General features: G+C 41.8%; 2 protein-coding genes across 3 annotated transcripts in view; both read left to right on the forward strand.

Moving 5' to 3' along the window:
- The window catches only part of crocc2 (ciliary rootlet coiled-coil, rootletin family member 2), a 32,050-nt gene extending 22,292 nt beyond the window's left edge, over positions 1-9,758 (forward strand). Inside the window, exons 25-37 of the mRNA XM_086089556.1 lie at positions 682-920; positions 1,056-1,215; positions 1,315-1,482; positions 2,473-2,806; positions 2,871-2,998; positions 3,107-3,218; positions 3,284-3,438; positions 5,091-5,513; positions 5,742-5,891; positions 7,305-7,505; positions 7,620-7,733; positions 7,851-8,030; positions 9,228-9,758. Of these exons, the coding sequence (XP_085945682.1) occupies positions 682-920; positions 1,056-1,215; positions 1,315-1,482; positions 2,473-2,806; positions 2,871-2,998; positions 3,107-3,218; positions 3,284-3,438; positions 5,091-5,513; positions 5,742-5,891; positions 7,305-7,505; positions 7,620-7,733; positions 7,851-8,030; positions 9,228-9,314 (2,451 nt within the window). The 3' untranslated portion in view covers positions 9,315-9,758. The remainder of the gene's footprint in view (positions 1-681; positions 921-1,055; positions 1,216-1,314; positions 1,483-2,472; positions 2,807-2,870; positions 2,999-3,106; positions 3,219-3,283; positions 3,439-5,090; positions 5,514-5,741; positions 5,892-7,304; positions 7,506-7,619; positions 7,734-7,850; positions 8,031-9,227) is intronic.
- A 1,849-nt stretch (positions 9,759-11,607) lies between these two features.
- Positions 11,608-16,630, forward strand: part of sned1 (sushi, nidogen and EGF-like domains 1) — a 28,670-nt gene continuing 23,647 nt past the window's right edge. Inside the window, exon 1 of one of the 2 annotated variants that reach the window (XM_086089751.1) lies at positions 11,608-12,186. In XM_086089751.1, the coding sequence (XP_085945877.1) occupies positions 11,977-12,186 (210 nt within the window). In that variant the 5' untranslated portion in view covers positions 11,608-11,976. The remainder of the gene's footprint in view (positions 12,187-16,630) is intronic. The other variant, XM_086089749.1, reaches the window with a different exon arrangement.

Below are 16,630 nucleotides of genomic sequence, written 5' to 3' on the forward strand. Positions count from 1 at the left end.
TTTTTTTTTTTTTTTTTTTTTTTTAAAGAGCTCAGTATTGTTCATTCGGAAATGTCATCATCATCATTGCTCTTTTTTTTTTTTTTTTTTTAATACACATATATATATATATATATATATACATATATACATATATATATATATATATATTGGGGTGATATCTAACGTTAAATTGTGCGAATACTGAAAGTAATGTGGAATCAGATGATAAATACTCCGGAAGGTGTGAACTTTTGAAGCAAAAAAAACGGTGTAAATCACAATAGCATGTGGAAATGCTTCAGTACATTTTATTTGCGTGTACATTTAGAAGAGATATAAAAATGTGTGATTCACTTGCAATTAATCATGAGTTAGTTATTGAATTGATGTGATTAATTACGATAAAAAATTAAAACTACTACTTAAAACCTTTATTATATTGACAATATATTTTTTGTCTCATTTTAATATTTTTGGTGCAACCACTGTTAACGGAAAAGCTTAACAACCCCCAACCAGACTTTCCTGTATATAACTAACCTACATACAAAAAAAAAAAAAAAGATTGCTTCAAAATCTGCAATACAGCGGTGATAAAAATAACCCACGACATAGCATGAGCTTTTCATGAATAAGATACATGACTGTGTCATTTTCTCAGTCGTGTTTTAATTCGTTGTGTTCACGATCACGTGTCAGGCGGAAGCTCTTCAAAGCCAGCTGCAGGACACCGAAGAGCGACTGGGAGACGTCCGCAGGGAGCTGGCCGAGGCCCGCCGGTCCCTCCGGGAGAGCTCTCAGAATTGGGAGCGGCAGCGCAAGGAGGCCCTCAACCTGCGACGCTCGCTGGAGGACCAAACCAGCGAGAAGGAAGCAATTCGCGCCTCCAACCAGGAGCTCAGAGCCTCCGTCAAGCGGGCGGAGGGCGACAACAGCAGGTCTCATTCTTTTCCCATACGTCTTTTCTTTTTCAAACGGCGCCTCGGCCAACCACGTGGCAAATCTTCGGCTCATTTGCTGTCAAGTGTGGGTCCTTTTCGTTTCCTCTTCTCATTCCTCCTTCTTGCCGCCAGCTTGAGGCGAGCGTTGGAGGAGCGCGAGCAGCAGCTGTCCGTCTCGGAGGAGCGCGGCACCGCCGTGCAGCGGGAGGCGTCCGCCTTGAGGAGCGGCGCGCGGGAGATTGAAAAGTCGCGGCTGCAGTTGCGCCGACGGAGCCAGGAGCTGCGCAGACAGGTCGCAAAAGTCCCGGCATGAAATCAAGCGCCTAAAATACCTCCCAAGTTCATTTTTACGTGAGACGGATGAAATTGTTACTCACCCTGTTTATCGCAGGTGAAGGTCCTGGAAGGTGAGAAGAATCGTCAGGAGCAAGAGCTGAAGCAGCTGCAGGCGCAACTGTGTCAGGAGGAGCAGCAGCAGGAAGAGGCACGACGCCAGACCTTCGACCTCAAGCAGAAAGTTTTGGAGTGCGAGGCGGCCAGGGATGCAGCCAACAATCAGGTCATGTCCACCTTTGACCTTTGACCCAGGGAAACATGTCGTTTTAACACATTTTAATTATATTGATGTTGATTTGTGTTGAGGTCATTTTCTGCCACTAGATGGCATAACTGCATTTGTAAGACATTGGTGACAGCTCAGTACATTTTTCTTATCATATTAAGAGTTATCTAATCTTTAACATGAAGCAACTGGTGAAATTCTGCACATTTTTTAAATTTAAAATACAACTTGAACCCAGTCTCCACAAATAAATTTCCGCGGAAATTTTTCTAGTTATTAAATGTATTACTGCTAAATATTTACGTGGACGTTGCGACTGGAATTCTCCCAGTACAGGCTTTCCAAGGGGCGGTCATTAACTCATTTGCTCGCAAAAACTTATAAATATCTTCTATTTTAAATAACATGCTCCCAAAGACATATTTATACGTTTTTTATGTTTTATTTTTTTATTTTTATGCTAGAGCATACAGAAGGCTTTGATGTAACCTCTGAACTGCAATTGAAGTTATTACAAAAACGGCCTGCAGGTGGCAGCAGAGTATAAGAGATCAACCAGGGCCATGTTGCAAAAAAGCTGTTTCTCAACAGTTTTAAACAGATTTGTGAATAATGATGAAACTTAGCTATATTCTAATGCAAATTGCTGCAAAACGGAAACAGATAGAAATATATATTTTTTCCTGATGAAAGAAGAGATTCTAATCTTTCTTTTGGTAGGTTCCATGTTTTTATAGCAATAGAACGCAATATTCAGTAGGCCTTGCGAGATCAGTCAAAATCCAGTAAAACAGCCGGGGGCGAAGGGTTGCTTCAGTGAAAAAGGCTGGGAGTGAATGAGTTCAAATACATTACGTAAAGTAAGTAAACAAACAGTTGAAACGTATTCATCGTAAATGTTAAATACCGCGGATGTTGGCGACCGCCCTTCGACAACCTCTGCGCTTCACCAGCAAACCTAATTGCATCTCTGCTCGCCTTGATCAGGCGTCCTCCCTGCACAGGCGCGTGTTGGAGCTGGCGGAGGCTGAGCGCCAGGGTTCGGAGCTCCAGCAGGTGCGACGAGCCCAGCAGCAGCTGACCGACCAGAAGCATCGTGACGAGGCCGCCCGGCTGAAGCGAGCCCTGGAGGACGCCGCCCTCCAGATCGGAGAGGCGAGCGTCCGCCTGAGCCGCGCAGAGGCCGCCGCCCTGGACCTGGAGCGTCGACTGGGGGCGAGCGAGAGCCGGCGCGGCGAGCTGGAGCGCAAAGTGTCCGCGGCGGGCTCGGCGCTACGCCGCCTGCGCCCGGCGTCTCCCAGGAGGAGACTTCCTCTTCCAGGTTTGTCTTGTTGCTTGTTTGTTTACATGCGGCTGTCAGGAGGTTTACGCGCCGCTCACCGCAGACTCGGCAGGGGACGGCGTGACCGGCGTCTCCACTTCCTGCGCTGATGATGAAGAACTGGACTTGGACTTCATCCAGGCTTGCCTGCAGGACCTCCAGAGAGAACTCAGAGACACACAGAGAGAAAGAGTATGTCTTCACTTATGCCGGTTCTCCTAATCCTAAACTGTAATGCTGAAATGTAAAACTGTAAAGGCACTCAGACTTAGAGAAGGTTTTTTGTTGTTGTTTTTTTAGGATGAGTCCAAAGCTCAGCTAGTCATCCTAAGCGAGCAGGTGTCAGCACTCCAAGAAAAGTCGGCCAGCGATGTGACCAAACTCCACAAGTCCCTTAAGCAGTTCAAAGACGGTAGCGAGTGGACGCGCGTTAACGAGAATGATTCGTAAAAATTACAACACGATGCTTTTTGACAGGAAATCGGGAGATGGGAGAGCGACTGCGCGAATCCCAGACCTCGCTTTTCCTGCATCGGGAATCGGCCGAGCGAGACAGGATGGACCTGGAGGAGGAGGCCACTCGGCTGCGGTCCGCTCTGCTCGCTTCCCAGGCGGAGTCCGAGTCACTTAAGGTGTGTGTTCGGAGGGCAGGAAGCAAGAATAGGCTGCGGCGCTGCATGTCGTGACGACATGTGGATCATTAAATAGCATTTATGTTTTTGGAAGACAACGTTAGAAACTCCTCATGCATGAGGATATAAAAATATAAATAATAGTGAATAAATACAAATAAATGATAACAAAATAATAAAATAAATACATAATTAATATAATAATAAAATTAAAAAAATTAAAAATAATGAAATATAATAATAAGTTAAAATAATAATAATAATAATAATAATACATTAAAATAATAATAATAAAAATATAGTAAATTAAGCAAAATTATCTACCAACAGAACAAGAAAATTGTACTTAAATTTACCTGCAAGATTCTGAAAAATAAGAAAATAATATTAGGCCCACATCAACCACAGCGGTCTTGAAAATAGTATTTTTAAACTAAAACCAACCAAGTAATGTTGATTTGGTGTGGAGTTATCCTTTAAAATTCATTCATACAGTAATTTCTGGTATACAAGCCGCTACTTTTTTCACTTGCATTCAACCATGCGGCTAAAACAAAGGTGCGGGTTATCCATCAGATCACAAGGGGGCGCACTATAACGGAAGCGCAAGAGCGTCAGGCAGAGCAAAACAAAGCAAGTGAGTCCAAATACGGGAGAGACAGAATGAGAGCGAGACAATTTGCACCCTCATTATGGAAAAAAAAGTAGCGGGAACCCGGTGCGGTAACATTAAAACTTGCGGCTTACAGTCGGGTGTGGCTTATATGTGTAGTATTACCCAAATTTAGCTAGTGCGGCTTATAGTTAGGTGCGCCTTGTAGTCCAAAAATTACGGTACTCATTTATGTTTGGCCAACTTCGCCTGAGTGTCAAGCAGGGAGGTAACAGGTCCCATTTTGATTGTATTTGGTATGACCCAGCCAGGGATCGAACCCACAACCTTCCAGTCTGAGGGTAGACTTTCTACCACTTGACCACTGAGCTGGTACTGTATTTATTGGAAAGAGGAAAAATGAGCTTAGTATATATAACAAAACAATTTCTACAAGAAAAAAAATGCTTGCAATAAAGTGCGTGCTCTTGTTTATTTTCACACTTGTATGTTTTCCATTTATCTTATGCAAAATCTTCAAATGAAAAAATTCCATTCATGAAACCCCAGTTGAGGGCCTTTGATGTTGGTTAGTCATCTTAAAATGTGGAAAATGTTTGTTCTAAGTCTCACAGTACTTAAAACTGGCTGTTAACACTCAAGTCTAAGAGTGGTTGATCAAATAAGATAATTGAGTAATAAGTATCTTCAAATAAGAAGAATGATCTTGTCTGACAATCTTATTTTAAGTCAAAATAACGTGTCAGAGCAAAATAAGCAAAACTTACGTTAAATTTAAGAAATTATTTCTTCATCTTAAGATTTCAGTTTTTGCAGTGTGCACCTCAAACGAATTGTCAACGGTTCGTGTTGTTGTTGACAAAAAATTTTATTGTTTGAGTGTCTTTTTTTGGTTCACTGATAGCATTTATAAGGAAACTATTTGTGTTGAAATTCAGTAAACAATAATCTGCTTCCTATTTGATCTAAAAGACACCATTTTCTTGACGCCAGTTGTCCATCCCCGTTCTAGACTGACACTTTGATGATTCTCTCCAAGGACAAGCTGGATAGCTCCCAGGCTAACGCACTCGTGGAAAACGAGAGGCTCAAAGAAGCCCTGGAGGAAGCCCAAAGGAGCGCGGCCCACCTGGAGCTCGGTTGTTGCTCCCTGGACGGCGAATTGCAGCGCGAGCGCCAAAGAGCCTCCGAGCTGGAGGCCGAGACGACGGCGTTGCGGGAGAGGCTAGCCAAGGCGTCGAGGAAACTCGGCGAGAGCGAGGCGGCGCTGAGGGCCGGCGAGGAGCGGCAGGGCGGGGCGCTGGCCCGGGCCGAGCGGCGCCAGGGGCAGCTGGGCGAGCGGGTGCGAGCGCTGACCGCCGCGCTCGGTGAGCAGCGTAGCAGCGAGGGGGCGCTGCAGGAGAACCTGATGCGGCTGCACAAAGCCATGACGGACAGCGAGGCAGAACGACGACTCATGCAGGTCGTCCGTTCTACAGTTTTACATTTGGTTTGATTTTTTTTTGTCTTCTCAATATACTAATTCCTCTTCATTTTAACTCGAAACCTAACGAGCGCTTTGTAAAATGTCTCCATTCGTTTCAGTGGAGATCTTTCGAGCATTCACATGATTCCGGTTGACACTGAACGTATCGCTAACCCGACCGGTTTGGGCTTTGATCCCAACATATGCCGACATGTGACATCACAGGATGGTCTGGACGAAAGCCGAGCCGCCCTGGCGGAGAGCAAGAAGCTGAGCCGCTCTCTGATGGAACGCAGTCAGACACTTCAGAGGGAACAGGAGGATTTGGAACAGAAGAACCGTGAGCTGGACAAACACAACAAGAGCCTGCAGCAGGTTGGAACACGAGACATTGGATTGCGTATGGTGGTACCTCGACTTATTGCTTCACGTTCAACCAAACCGCTTCATTTAAGAAATGCACTGGCTTAATGCTAACGCATCATGGGAATTGCCATAGACAGGCTAACAAAACTAGCATCTCGTCACCCTCTTAATATAATTTCCTTAAGTCATTTTTTGGCCAATATTTTTTTGCCTAAATCATCTCCTCATGATGCAAATGGTTCAATTTTTTGTTTCCTGAAAAATCTGAAAAACATGACTGCGCTGATGATTTTAAGAAGGCGTCAATCTACTAAAACGAGCAATCAAAACGTGCAGATGGCTCATATGACAATTTTCACAGACATGTATTGTTTATCCTCTGCGAAAAAAAGCACATATTCCTGCAGCTTAGTTGTGATAGCCTTCTGTGCTTAACTCATTCAAACCCCAAAACGTGTAAAGAATTTTTTTTAATACTTCGTCCTTCACTCACAAACACGTATGTACATGTTTTTTTTTTAGTTTTATGCAAGAGCATATAGAAGGCTTTGATGCAGCTTCTGACATGAAGAGGTGGCTTAAAGCAATGGTTGTTATTACAAAAAAAACGGCCAGCAGGTGGCAGCAGAGTATAAGAGCTCAACCATGTTGCAACAAGCTGTTTTTGACAGTGTTTTCAGTAGGAATGGAAATATTGATGAAACTTAGCTATATTCTAATGCTAATTGCTCCAAACGGAAACGGATAGAAATATGCTTTTTTTTTCCTGATGAAAGAAGAGACTCTAATCTTTCTTTTGGTAGGATCCATGTTTTTATAGCAATAGACAGGGATGTCAGTCAATTAATAAAAAATAAAAAAAAGTAATTAAATTACTCCAGTAATTAACTCATGATTAATCGCACATTTGACATCTGTTCTAAATGTACAATAAAATTAAATGTACAATAAAATATGTTTTTCTAATCTTTCTTTTGGTAGGTTCCCTCTTTTTATAGCAATAGAACACAACATTCTGTAGGCCTTGCAAAATCAATCAAAATCCAGTATAACAGCCAGGAGCGAAGGGGATTGCTTCAGTGAAAATGGCTGCAAGTGAATGAGTTAATCAAATTGTGTAGTATGGCTATCTGTATTACACTGCCCCCTGGTGGCCGAGGCGTGCACACAAGGAGGAGCAGCAGAATGCTCATTGAATTATCAAGATGCACAAACTGTTCGATTCTCTACGTTCTATTTAATTATGTTATTTGTGTACTGTTACTGTGTGTATGTAGTACTCTACGTTACTTTCGACAAAAGTACTTTTATCTTTTGTAAAATATTTGTGTTGGGTCGGGTTTGCATATCTATTGTTATTACCAGTGATTAAATACAGTATATAGACCTGCTTTCACCGCCATCCCCTCCGGCCGCCCACAGAGTCTGAAGCAACAAAAGGCGGCACAACAGGCGGTGCAAGAAAATGCTGAGCAGCTGGAAAGCAAGGTGACAAATCTGGAAAGTAAGGTGACCAACCTACAGGTGGCGCTGCAGCAGCTGCAGCGGGAAAAAGCCGACACGGAGAAAGCTATGACGCGGCTGGGAAAAGACAAAGGCGCTCTCAAGAAGTCTTTGGAGAAGGTGAGATAAGCTGCGAAGACGTGAATGCGAGCAAACGGCAGCAACGGCATCGTAAGCGCGCATTATTAGCGTCCCGTTTTTGTTTCTTCTTCATGTGTGTCGATGTGCGGTTAGGCGGCGACGGACAGGCGGAGGACGGACGATGCAGTCGCCAAGGAGACGCGGCAGGCGCTCGTCTGCCTCGAGCGGCAGCTGGTGGAGAGGCAGGATCGGGTGGCGGTCCTGCAGGTCGGCACCACTTTTACCTTGGATGGCGGGCATAAGATGTGGTATGCTTTGGATCGTGAGTACCGTTTCTCATGTACTTACAGTATTTTGTACCGCACGCGCATTACATGTGTTCAGGAACGCGTGGGTCAGCTGGAGCAGGCTCAGGCGCAGCGCCTCCTGGAGGTAACGGCGCGCCACCACCGGGAGATGGAAACGGCCACAGAGCGGACGCGCGACGCTCAGCTGCAGGCCCAGCAGGCGCTGGAGATGCGGGAGAAGGCCCACCGCCAGAGGGTCAAATGTCTGGAGGATCAGGTATGTGTGAATGGATGAATAAATCAAGAGTAATTGAGACCCCACCCCAAACTTTTTTTTTATTGATTATTTTTAGTTTATATATATATATATATATATATATATATATAAACTATATATATATATATATATATATAAAAACTATATATATATATATATATATATATATATAAATTATATATATATATATATATATATAAACTATATATATATATATATATATATAAACTATATATATATATATATATATAAACTATATATATATATATATATTATATATATGTATAATATATATATATATATATATATATATTAGGGGTGTCAAAATTAGTGCGTTAATTTCATGTCCACGTCAAAATTTAACAGTACTAAATGCAATAACAATGCATATATTTGTGGAGACTGGGGTGAAGTTGTATTTTACAATTTTAAAAAATGTGCAGAAGTTACTTCATGTTAAAGATTAGATAGCTCTTAAAATGAAATGAAAAATGCACTGAGCTGTCACCAACGTCTTACAAATGTAATTATTCCATCTAGTGGCAGAAAAATGACCAACACAAATCAATGTCACACTCGTTTTTTTTTTAAACTAAATTTTATGAATTATTGTGAAATTACTGTATCAATGAATAAAAGATGCAGCCATATTTTTATTAGTTGAACATTTTTTTCCACTTTTGTTAACAAGACTATAAAAACTTAGAAAAAGATTTTAATGTTCATTTTATTATACATTTCGAACAGATATAAACTATATTGAAGTCATGCGATTAATTACGATTAAATATTTTAATTTAAAAAAATGTTTTCCTTCAAGCTGGTTTATGTTTACTACAAAATAATCATTAGCTGGAACTGGTTTGCCAAGGTGGAGGGAATTACGAACAGTTCAAAATTGCAGTCAATGTTGGTACAAAACCTTCAGGCTTTTGCTAAAAGAGGGAATATCGCCATGAAAAGCCTACTAGAAAAACTGAACTTTATTTGGCGCTAATCAGAGACATTTTAAATGGTGGCAGGTGTGTGCCGACTCAGCCTTAGTCAAGATTTATGAACAGTTCAAAATAGCCGTAAGCGCAAAAGCTTCAGGCTTCTTTAGGAAGGAAGAATAAAATGACAGCAAAAGCCTACTAGAATATCTGAACTCGATTTGGGGGTTAGTCAGTGTTTGAAAGTTCTCAATCTGGTGCGCAGGTGTCCACGCTGAAGCAGCAGCTGGACGAGGAGACGCGCAGGCGGCAGGCCTGCGTCCACAAGATGCTGCAGCACTCAAGTATGTAGCGAGCGCGACATGCGCAGCGGACACAAAAAAAAAAAAGCTTTTGTTTACGAAGTTGGACTGACCGCACGGGACAAAATGTTCGATTCCTCTGGAGGACAAACACGCTCACTTGGGTACAGGCCATCAAGCTTATCACTCAAGAACAGGGTTGGCGGGGTGACTTTAAAAAAAAAAAAAAAGGGAAAAAAAAGTCATCCAATACAGTTACTAGTACTACTCAGCTTTCCAATGGACATTGAAGGCAACATGGTGTTTATGTGACGCTCTTTTTTTTGTTTTAAGTCCGATTTTCTTGACATATTCACACTGTTCTATGAGTGTTTCTTTCTTCTTCTTTTTTTTTGTGGGGGAGGGGGCTTTTGGGTTTTGGCGGTGGAATTCCGCGTGGGACAGAAGTGTCTTTCACAACTCGCTGACCCATTAAATTAAAAAAATATATATTTGGTTTGTTGATTTAATGTTGTGGTGGCTGTGAGAGGATGAACTGCTGACAAACCACAAAAGCGTGCGTTTGTGTGTGTGTGCTGTTGCGCGTATGTGTGTAAAGCCGCTTAAGCATTTATTTGATACCCTTCAAATCCAGCTTTTGTGTCTATGTACTAGTATGCTCTTTATCCTACTAGGAGGACAACTTTGGCATACTAGTAGGAAAACTACATTTTACTAGTGAGGCAACAGTGTGAAGTTGTTGTCAACTCCTATCAAATCCAGCTTAAGGTCCTTTTACTACTACACTCTTTGTCCTTCCTCACTAGTTAAGCTAATGACTAGTATGCACCAATAAAGTTTTTTTCCCACTACTGCATGGCATTTTTGCACATCCGTAGGCCAACTTTGTGATACTAGTAGGGCAACTTACTAGTGAGGCAAACCTGCTTTAAATGACATCTGAGCAGCTACTAGTGAAGTGTAAAATGAAAACTAGTGCACATTTATCATCACTAGTATTGATATTTGATGGTAGCGTTCACTCACCAGTACCGTGAAGTTTCCGACGCTGTGAAAGTACCCTGAATGCACTATTTTGCTTGCGTAGCATTAGCAACTAGCAAGAGTGTAGCGTATGTTATTGTGGTTATTCTGTTGTCCCCCAAGCGGCCACTAAATTGTTTGATGACACACCAGTTGAAGTTAACTGTAAAACCAAACACACGATGACAAGAATTACATCCACTGTATATTTAAATACAAAAAAGCTTAATTTTTAGAACATCGCTAGCCTTAAAGCGAAGGGAGGAACCCATTCAAATGCTAACAGGAAGTTAGCATCGACTTTGGGAGTGTTTTTCCTTCGAATAACGAATATTCACACATAAATGCTGTCGGAACACATACCCATCGATGAGATAACACTACGCAAAGGCACAAATTCTTCCCAATATGTGAAAAACGAGTTATTTTTAATAGAATTCAATCTGAGTCCAGTCCCGTACCTTTCTTCTGTACACACTTTAAACTGTACGCCATGGATACATGCACACCACACTGCCCCCAAGAGGCCAAAATGCACAGTAACAGTCAGTATTTGTCCTTACTAGTTTTTAAGTTGCTATTATTTTTAGTTTATTCTTATTTCACTTTCTTATTGTTTTCTTTTGTCATTGTCCTTCCAAGTTATATTTAAAGTTGATATTTCAAGAATTCAAAGACTTTCTTTTCTCAAAATTCAAGGATGCAAACATGCAAAGATATATTTTTAAATAATCGGCAGATTCATCGGTAATCTGTATTTTTTTTCTGCCAAAAATCGTATAGGCCTAAAAAAAATGCATATCGGTCGGGCCCTACTAGTAATGTTATTAATAGTGCGCCGACTGCTGAGTGAGTTACTAATGAGGACAAAAAGTAAACTAGTAAACAAGAATATGGAATTAAGGCTCAAACGGCTTTCCATAGTTTGCGTTTTAATTGCGTACTAGTATGCCAAAAGTGGCACTAGAAGGCAGTTATTCTACTAGTTCTGCTGGTGCACTGAATTGCCTAACTAGTGGGGACAAAGAGCGTACTAGTATATGGACCTTAAACTGGATATCAAGGATATCGAATAAATGCTCAAAAGGCTTTCGATTGTGTGTGTGCGTGTGTGTGTGTGCGTGCGTGCGCGTGGAGTGTTTCATTACAACACGCACACGTTTCATGAGTGCGCCTCCTTGTGCGCTCACAGTCGTCTCCTGAGCTGGCCGTGCGGCTCTTCAAGCGGCCCTTTGATTACCATAGCCCCGCCCCCGGCCGTGCTCCGGTTACCCGCCCCCCGCGTCGCCATTGGCTGGAGCCGGCTAATTATGCAAGGTGGTCTATCCCCGCTGGGGGGGGGGTGGGTAGGTGTGGCCAAACAGTGAAAGAAGTCCTTTAGCAGGCTTAGAATAGAGCACTTTTATTGAGGATATCTCACAAGCTCAGTCATCAGGGGAACCCGTAAAAAAATAATAAAAAAAATTGCAGGATTGTTTACCTAAAAAAAAAAAAAAAAAATCAGCTCCAGCTCCGGCTGCTGCTCGTTCATTCCCAAAGCAGAATGCGAGGAATCCCCAGTCTTCCTCACGCGCGGCGGAGCTGAAGGACCAGAGGGAGACCCTCCGAGACGACTTGTCCCCCCCACCCCCAAGGTGGGTTCGAGTCGGGGCCTCCTCCATCCGCTCCCCCCCGAGGGTGGCCGAGGCCATGCCGCTGCTGTCCTCCTTGCTGTGCGCTCTGCTGCTGCTGCTGCTGCCGCCTGGAGGGGCGGAGGCGGCCGTGCCCCTGGAGGACTTCTACCCATTCGGACCGGAGCAAGGGGACGTGCAGACGGTGGCCCAGGACGACGGAGGCTCGGGACTTGTGGACATCTCGGTGGCGTTCCCTTTCTTTGGAGACAGGCACACGGGGCTCTATGTGAGTATGTTTATGTCTTTTTAGTTTAGTGTGTGTGCGTGCGTGCGTGCGTGCGTGTGTGTGTGTGTGTGGACTTGGCAAGGCAAAGTGACAGGACTCCGGGGGGATGAGACGGCAGGGGGGGCTGGCGGCCAAGCACTACACTGCACAGTTTGTGCATGTTTAGCTGTGTGTGAGTTTTTACTGCAAAAATCTGTCTTTTTTCTTTGTTTGTCAAAATGTCACCTCGTGAAAAAAATTGGATCCCTATTCTTGAAAAATGCAACTTGTCTGTTTGTTGTCAGGAAATACAGATTTGCCTCCTCTCCAAAGATTTTACAATTTTTCAAAGCAAATCTGAATTTTTGCTTTTTTTATTTTATTTTAAAACAAATTTTTTAATCTTAAAAATGTGGTGTTTCCAAAGCGGAGTTCCCCGTATTGGCAGCCATTCTTTCCCCTCATTGATGTGAGAAACCAACATTCAGCCCCTAATCTTTATTTTCAACTAAAACAGAAATAAATAAGAAATAAAATGTTTTTTTTCTTTTTCCTAAAAGTACTGGTCTTCTCATGACAGAATATGTTTTTTTTTATATAGTATGCATTTTTGTCAGTTGTTTACTTTTTGTCTAACAATTTCCAAAACAAATCAGATTTTTTTGCAAATAAAAGGCCCTAAAAAACTTTTGCATCCTTCAAAATAGGATGTTTTCCTTAAACTAAAATATTTGTCATGAAAAAATAAAATGGTCTTTATTACAAAAATAAGTTATCCTCAAAAATCACAATGCTTTTTCTTTTGAAGGAACGTCATCTTTAAGAAAAAAAATCTGGTTGAGTGAGTTTGTGTGTGTGTGCGCGCGTCACCCCCATTTGTACCGTATTACGTTTCCACCGTACCATACGACCCGCAGAGGAACTTTTCACCGGCTTTTCACGCACACACACTTTGATGTGCCTTAAATCAGCACCACCTGTTGTGCTGATGATGCGTCCCCTCCTCCTCTTATATCTTCACATCTTCAAATGGCCACCAGGGGAGGCTGAGGAACCACAGCAACAATGGGATAAAGTCAGTGAAGTCACCTTATGCTGCATTTGAGAGTGCAGGAAAATGTCAATCTCATGCAGTCGAATGTAAAAATAAATCAATAAAAACGGTTGGCACATAATTTGGTTTCCTCTAACCTAAATCTCCAAATATTTTCCACTGAGGTCCATCTAAAAAAAAATTTAGTTTATTTTTTAATAAAATATAATAAAATCAATATTAAATACATCAAACAGTGATGTAAGATTAGTAGCAAAAAATACATCAATAATTCATAGATTTTTTTTAAAATCATCTTAAAACTTTTATTTTCAGTAAAGTACCATCAATAGTTTAGGACTAAAAGTGGCACAAAATTGAAATGCAATTTTCATTGTTGTCAACATGTTTAGCTTTACAGTATCAATACATGAGCAGCAAGTAACAATATTGTCGTGATCAGAGGTGACAAATCAAGGTCCAGAAAGTAAAAACCCTGTCACCGTTTAGCTTTAGCCCCAAGTGCTAGCTAGCGAGCTTCCTAGCTAGCTCCTACGGTGCTTGTTTACCTGCTAGGGAGCTAGCTAGCTAGCTAGCTAGCTTCTGGACCTGGATTTGCCACCACTGGACGTGATCTACTTTGTCTCACGACGTGCATCTTCCCACAATCAATACACCATCATCTAATATCAATATTGTCGCTGTTTTACCATTTCATGTTTTTGAGTACGCACAATTGATGTCATTTTTTTACTTGGTACTGACCATGTCAAGAAAAAATATCAACCATACAGTTTTAACTGCAATGTCAGTTCTAGCACAATCACTTTATCGCAATAAAATACTGGTGTAGTATCGTTGTCAAAGTACGAGATGTTAAGGAGTCGACTTTTGTCATGCTGGTCGGTACTTTTAGTTTACATGTAGATGTTCTACTACCATAGCAAAATATTAGTACACGCGCGTACTAGTACATGGACGTTAAGCTGCTCATCGAGGACGTCGAGTAAAAATGCTCCAAGGGCTTTCCATATGTTGCCTTTATTTTGGTCTGCTGTGATTGACAAACACGGAGCCTCAGTAACCAGGCAGGCTGTCGCCGTGTTGTTGTGCTTTGTGTGTGGGAGTTTTCACATGTTGCTGAGGGATCCCACCCCCCATAACCCCACCACCCCCACCCCCAACCCCCACCCCTCCGCCTCCCACGCCTCAGATAACATGGCAGGGGTCTTCCCCCTGGAACTGTCCAGCTGCTTTATCTTAGAAATGACCAATCAAGGCTTAACGCAAGCCAGATGTCAGTCCCGTGCGCTGCGACTCCTAAAACCGAACGCCGTTATTTTTCACCATACTTTTTAACGCAGGGGTTCGGGAGCGTGAAGGTCAGGGAGGACAGAGCACATGTTTGGAAGCAGATGTGAGCGGGGAGATAGTTACGATCGGCCGCTTTTTATTGCGGGAGAAAGAAGAAGTAGGCGTCGCCGGGAGTGAAGCACATGATGCATGCACGTAGAAGTTTACAGAGCATCTAGCCAACATCTGCAAGTGCTCATCTCCAAAGATGTTTTTTTTTTTTTAATGTTCTGTTTTGAGCAGGCCAACAGCCAGTAATAGCTTAGCTTAGCATAGCCTCTGAGAGCTAAAACAGGTAGCGCAAATGCATAGGACGCCTTGTCTTCTATCACTTTGTATCACTTAGCTTTTTAGCTTGTTTAAGCTAATGTTGAGATAAATTAGCTTAGCATAGCCACTGGAAGCTAAAACAAGCAGTGGAAAGGAATAGGAGGCCTTGTCTTGTGTAAAGTAATGACTCAATCACTTATCACAATGTATCACTTAGCTTTTTAGCTTGTTTAAGCTAATGTTGAGATAAATTAGCTTAGCATAGCCACTGGAAGCTAAAACAAGCAGTGGAAAGGAATAGGAGGCCTTGTCTTGTGTAAAGTAATGACTCAATCACTTATCACATTGTATCACTTAGCTTTTTAGCTTGTCTAAGCTAATGTTAAGATAAATTAGCTTAGCATAGCCACTGGAAGCTAAAACAAGCAGTGGAAAGGAATAGGAGGCCTTGTCTTGTGTAAAGTAATGACTCAATCACTTATCACAATGTATCACTTAGCTTTTTAGCTTGTTTAAGCTAATGTTAAGATAAATTAGCTTAGCATAGCCACTGGAAGCTAAAACAAGCAGTGGAAAGGAATAGGAGGCCTTGTCTTGTGTAAAGTAATGACTCAATCACTTATCACATTGTATCACTTAGCTTTTTAGCTTGTTTAAGCTAATGTTAAGATGAATAGCTTAGCATAGCCACTTAGAGCTAAAACAAGCAGTGGAAAGGCAAAGGTCCACTGCCCTGTGAACTCACTTTAAATATCAGCCTATATATTTATACTGTATGTTACTTAGCTTAGCATAGTCACCGACTGCTAAAATTGTAACCTTAGCTTAGAAGACTGCATGGTACAAAATATAAGGAATACTTAGCTTAGCCTAGCAATTGTATGTACAAAAAATAAAAAATAAAGAAGAAAAAAAAGACTATTCACGACAGGATGTTTTGCTATATCGAAACCAGGTGCTGGTACTATGAATCACTTAGCTTAGCATAGCAACAGTGTGCTAAAATAAGTCAAACAAGCCCTCTTGTGCCCTTTTTGCTATTGATATGTTTATTTCCTTTGTCAAAACCAGATATCAAATGACACAATTTAGATTTTAAGAAGTGGAAGCCAATTTTGCTGAATGTATAGAGAATTTCAATAGTATAAGAAGCAAAAATGAAAAGGGAAAAAGAGGTGCTACAGTTGCATTCGCAAATTCATCTGTTGGCTGATTTTGGGGAGAGATGGGGGCGTGTCTTCCGCTATTCACTGCAATAACTCAATCATTTGCTGTTTTCGTGCTTCGGCCACGTGATCTTGATGCGAAGGAAATTAATTGAAGTGAGTTGAGGAGCTTCATTTCCACCAAAGTAGTCGCAATTGTGAGCAAATTTGTGCTACTCACAGCAGCACTCCGAACCTGCAAGTATCTTCACCTTGAGATACAAGTTGAATTCATGTTATGACGATGCTCGTGACTCACACCATGCACTCGCATGAGTAAGAAATGTCAGGTTTTGAATTGATTGAATTGAATTTAGAATCGATCCCCAATTAAAAAAAAAAAAAAAATGACAACCTGCAAATTGCGCTAAAAACAGGAACTTAAATGGCTCAAAAGTAAAAATGAAAGGATATTTTTTGCTCATGGCACGAACTGATGGTCGGTGGAAAGAAAATATGCAGTAAAAGCAAAGAAGGCCTGCTAATGAGATGCGAGATGTTCTCACCCGGCATGCGTTGTTGTGTTTGGCAGTAAGTGGGCAAGATTTGTCATGATATAAACGGACTGTTTTCCTTGATTAAACAAGGAGCCCCGCAATTACCC

This window comes from Leptonotus elevatus, chromosome 11 (assembly GCF_054856555.1).
Source record: "Leptonotus elevatus isolate MCC_2025b chromosome 11, RoL_Lele_1.0, whole genome shotgun sequence".
NCBI classification, from domain to species: Eukaryota; Metazoa; Chordata; class Actinopteri; order Syngnathiformes; family Syngnathidae; genus Leptonotus; species Leptonotus elevatus.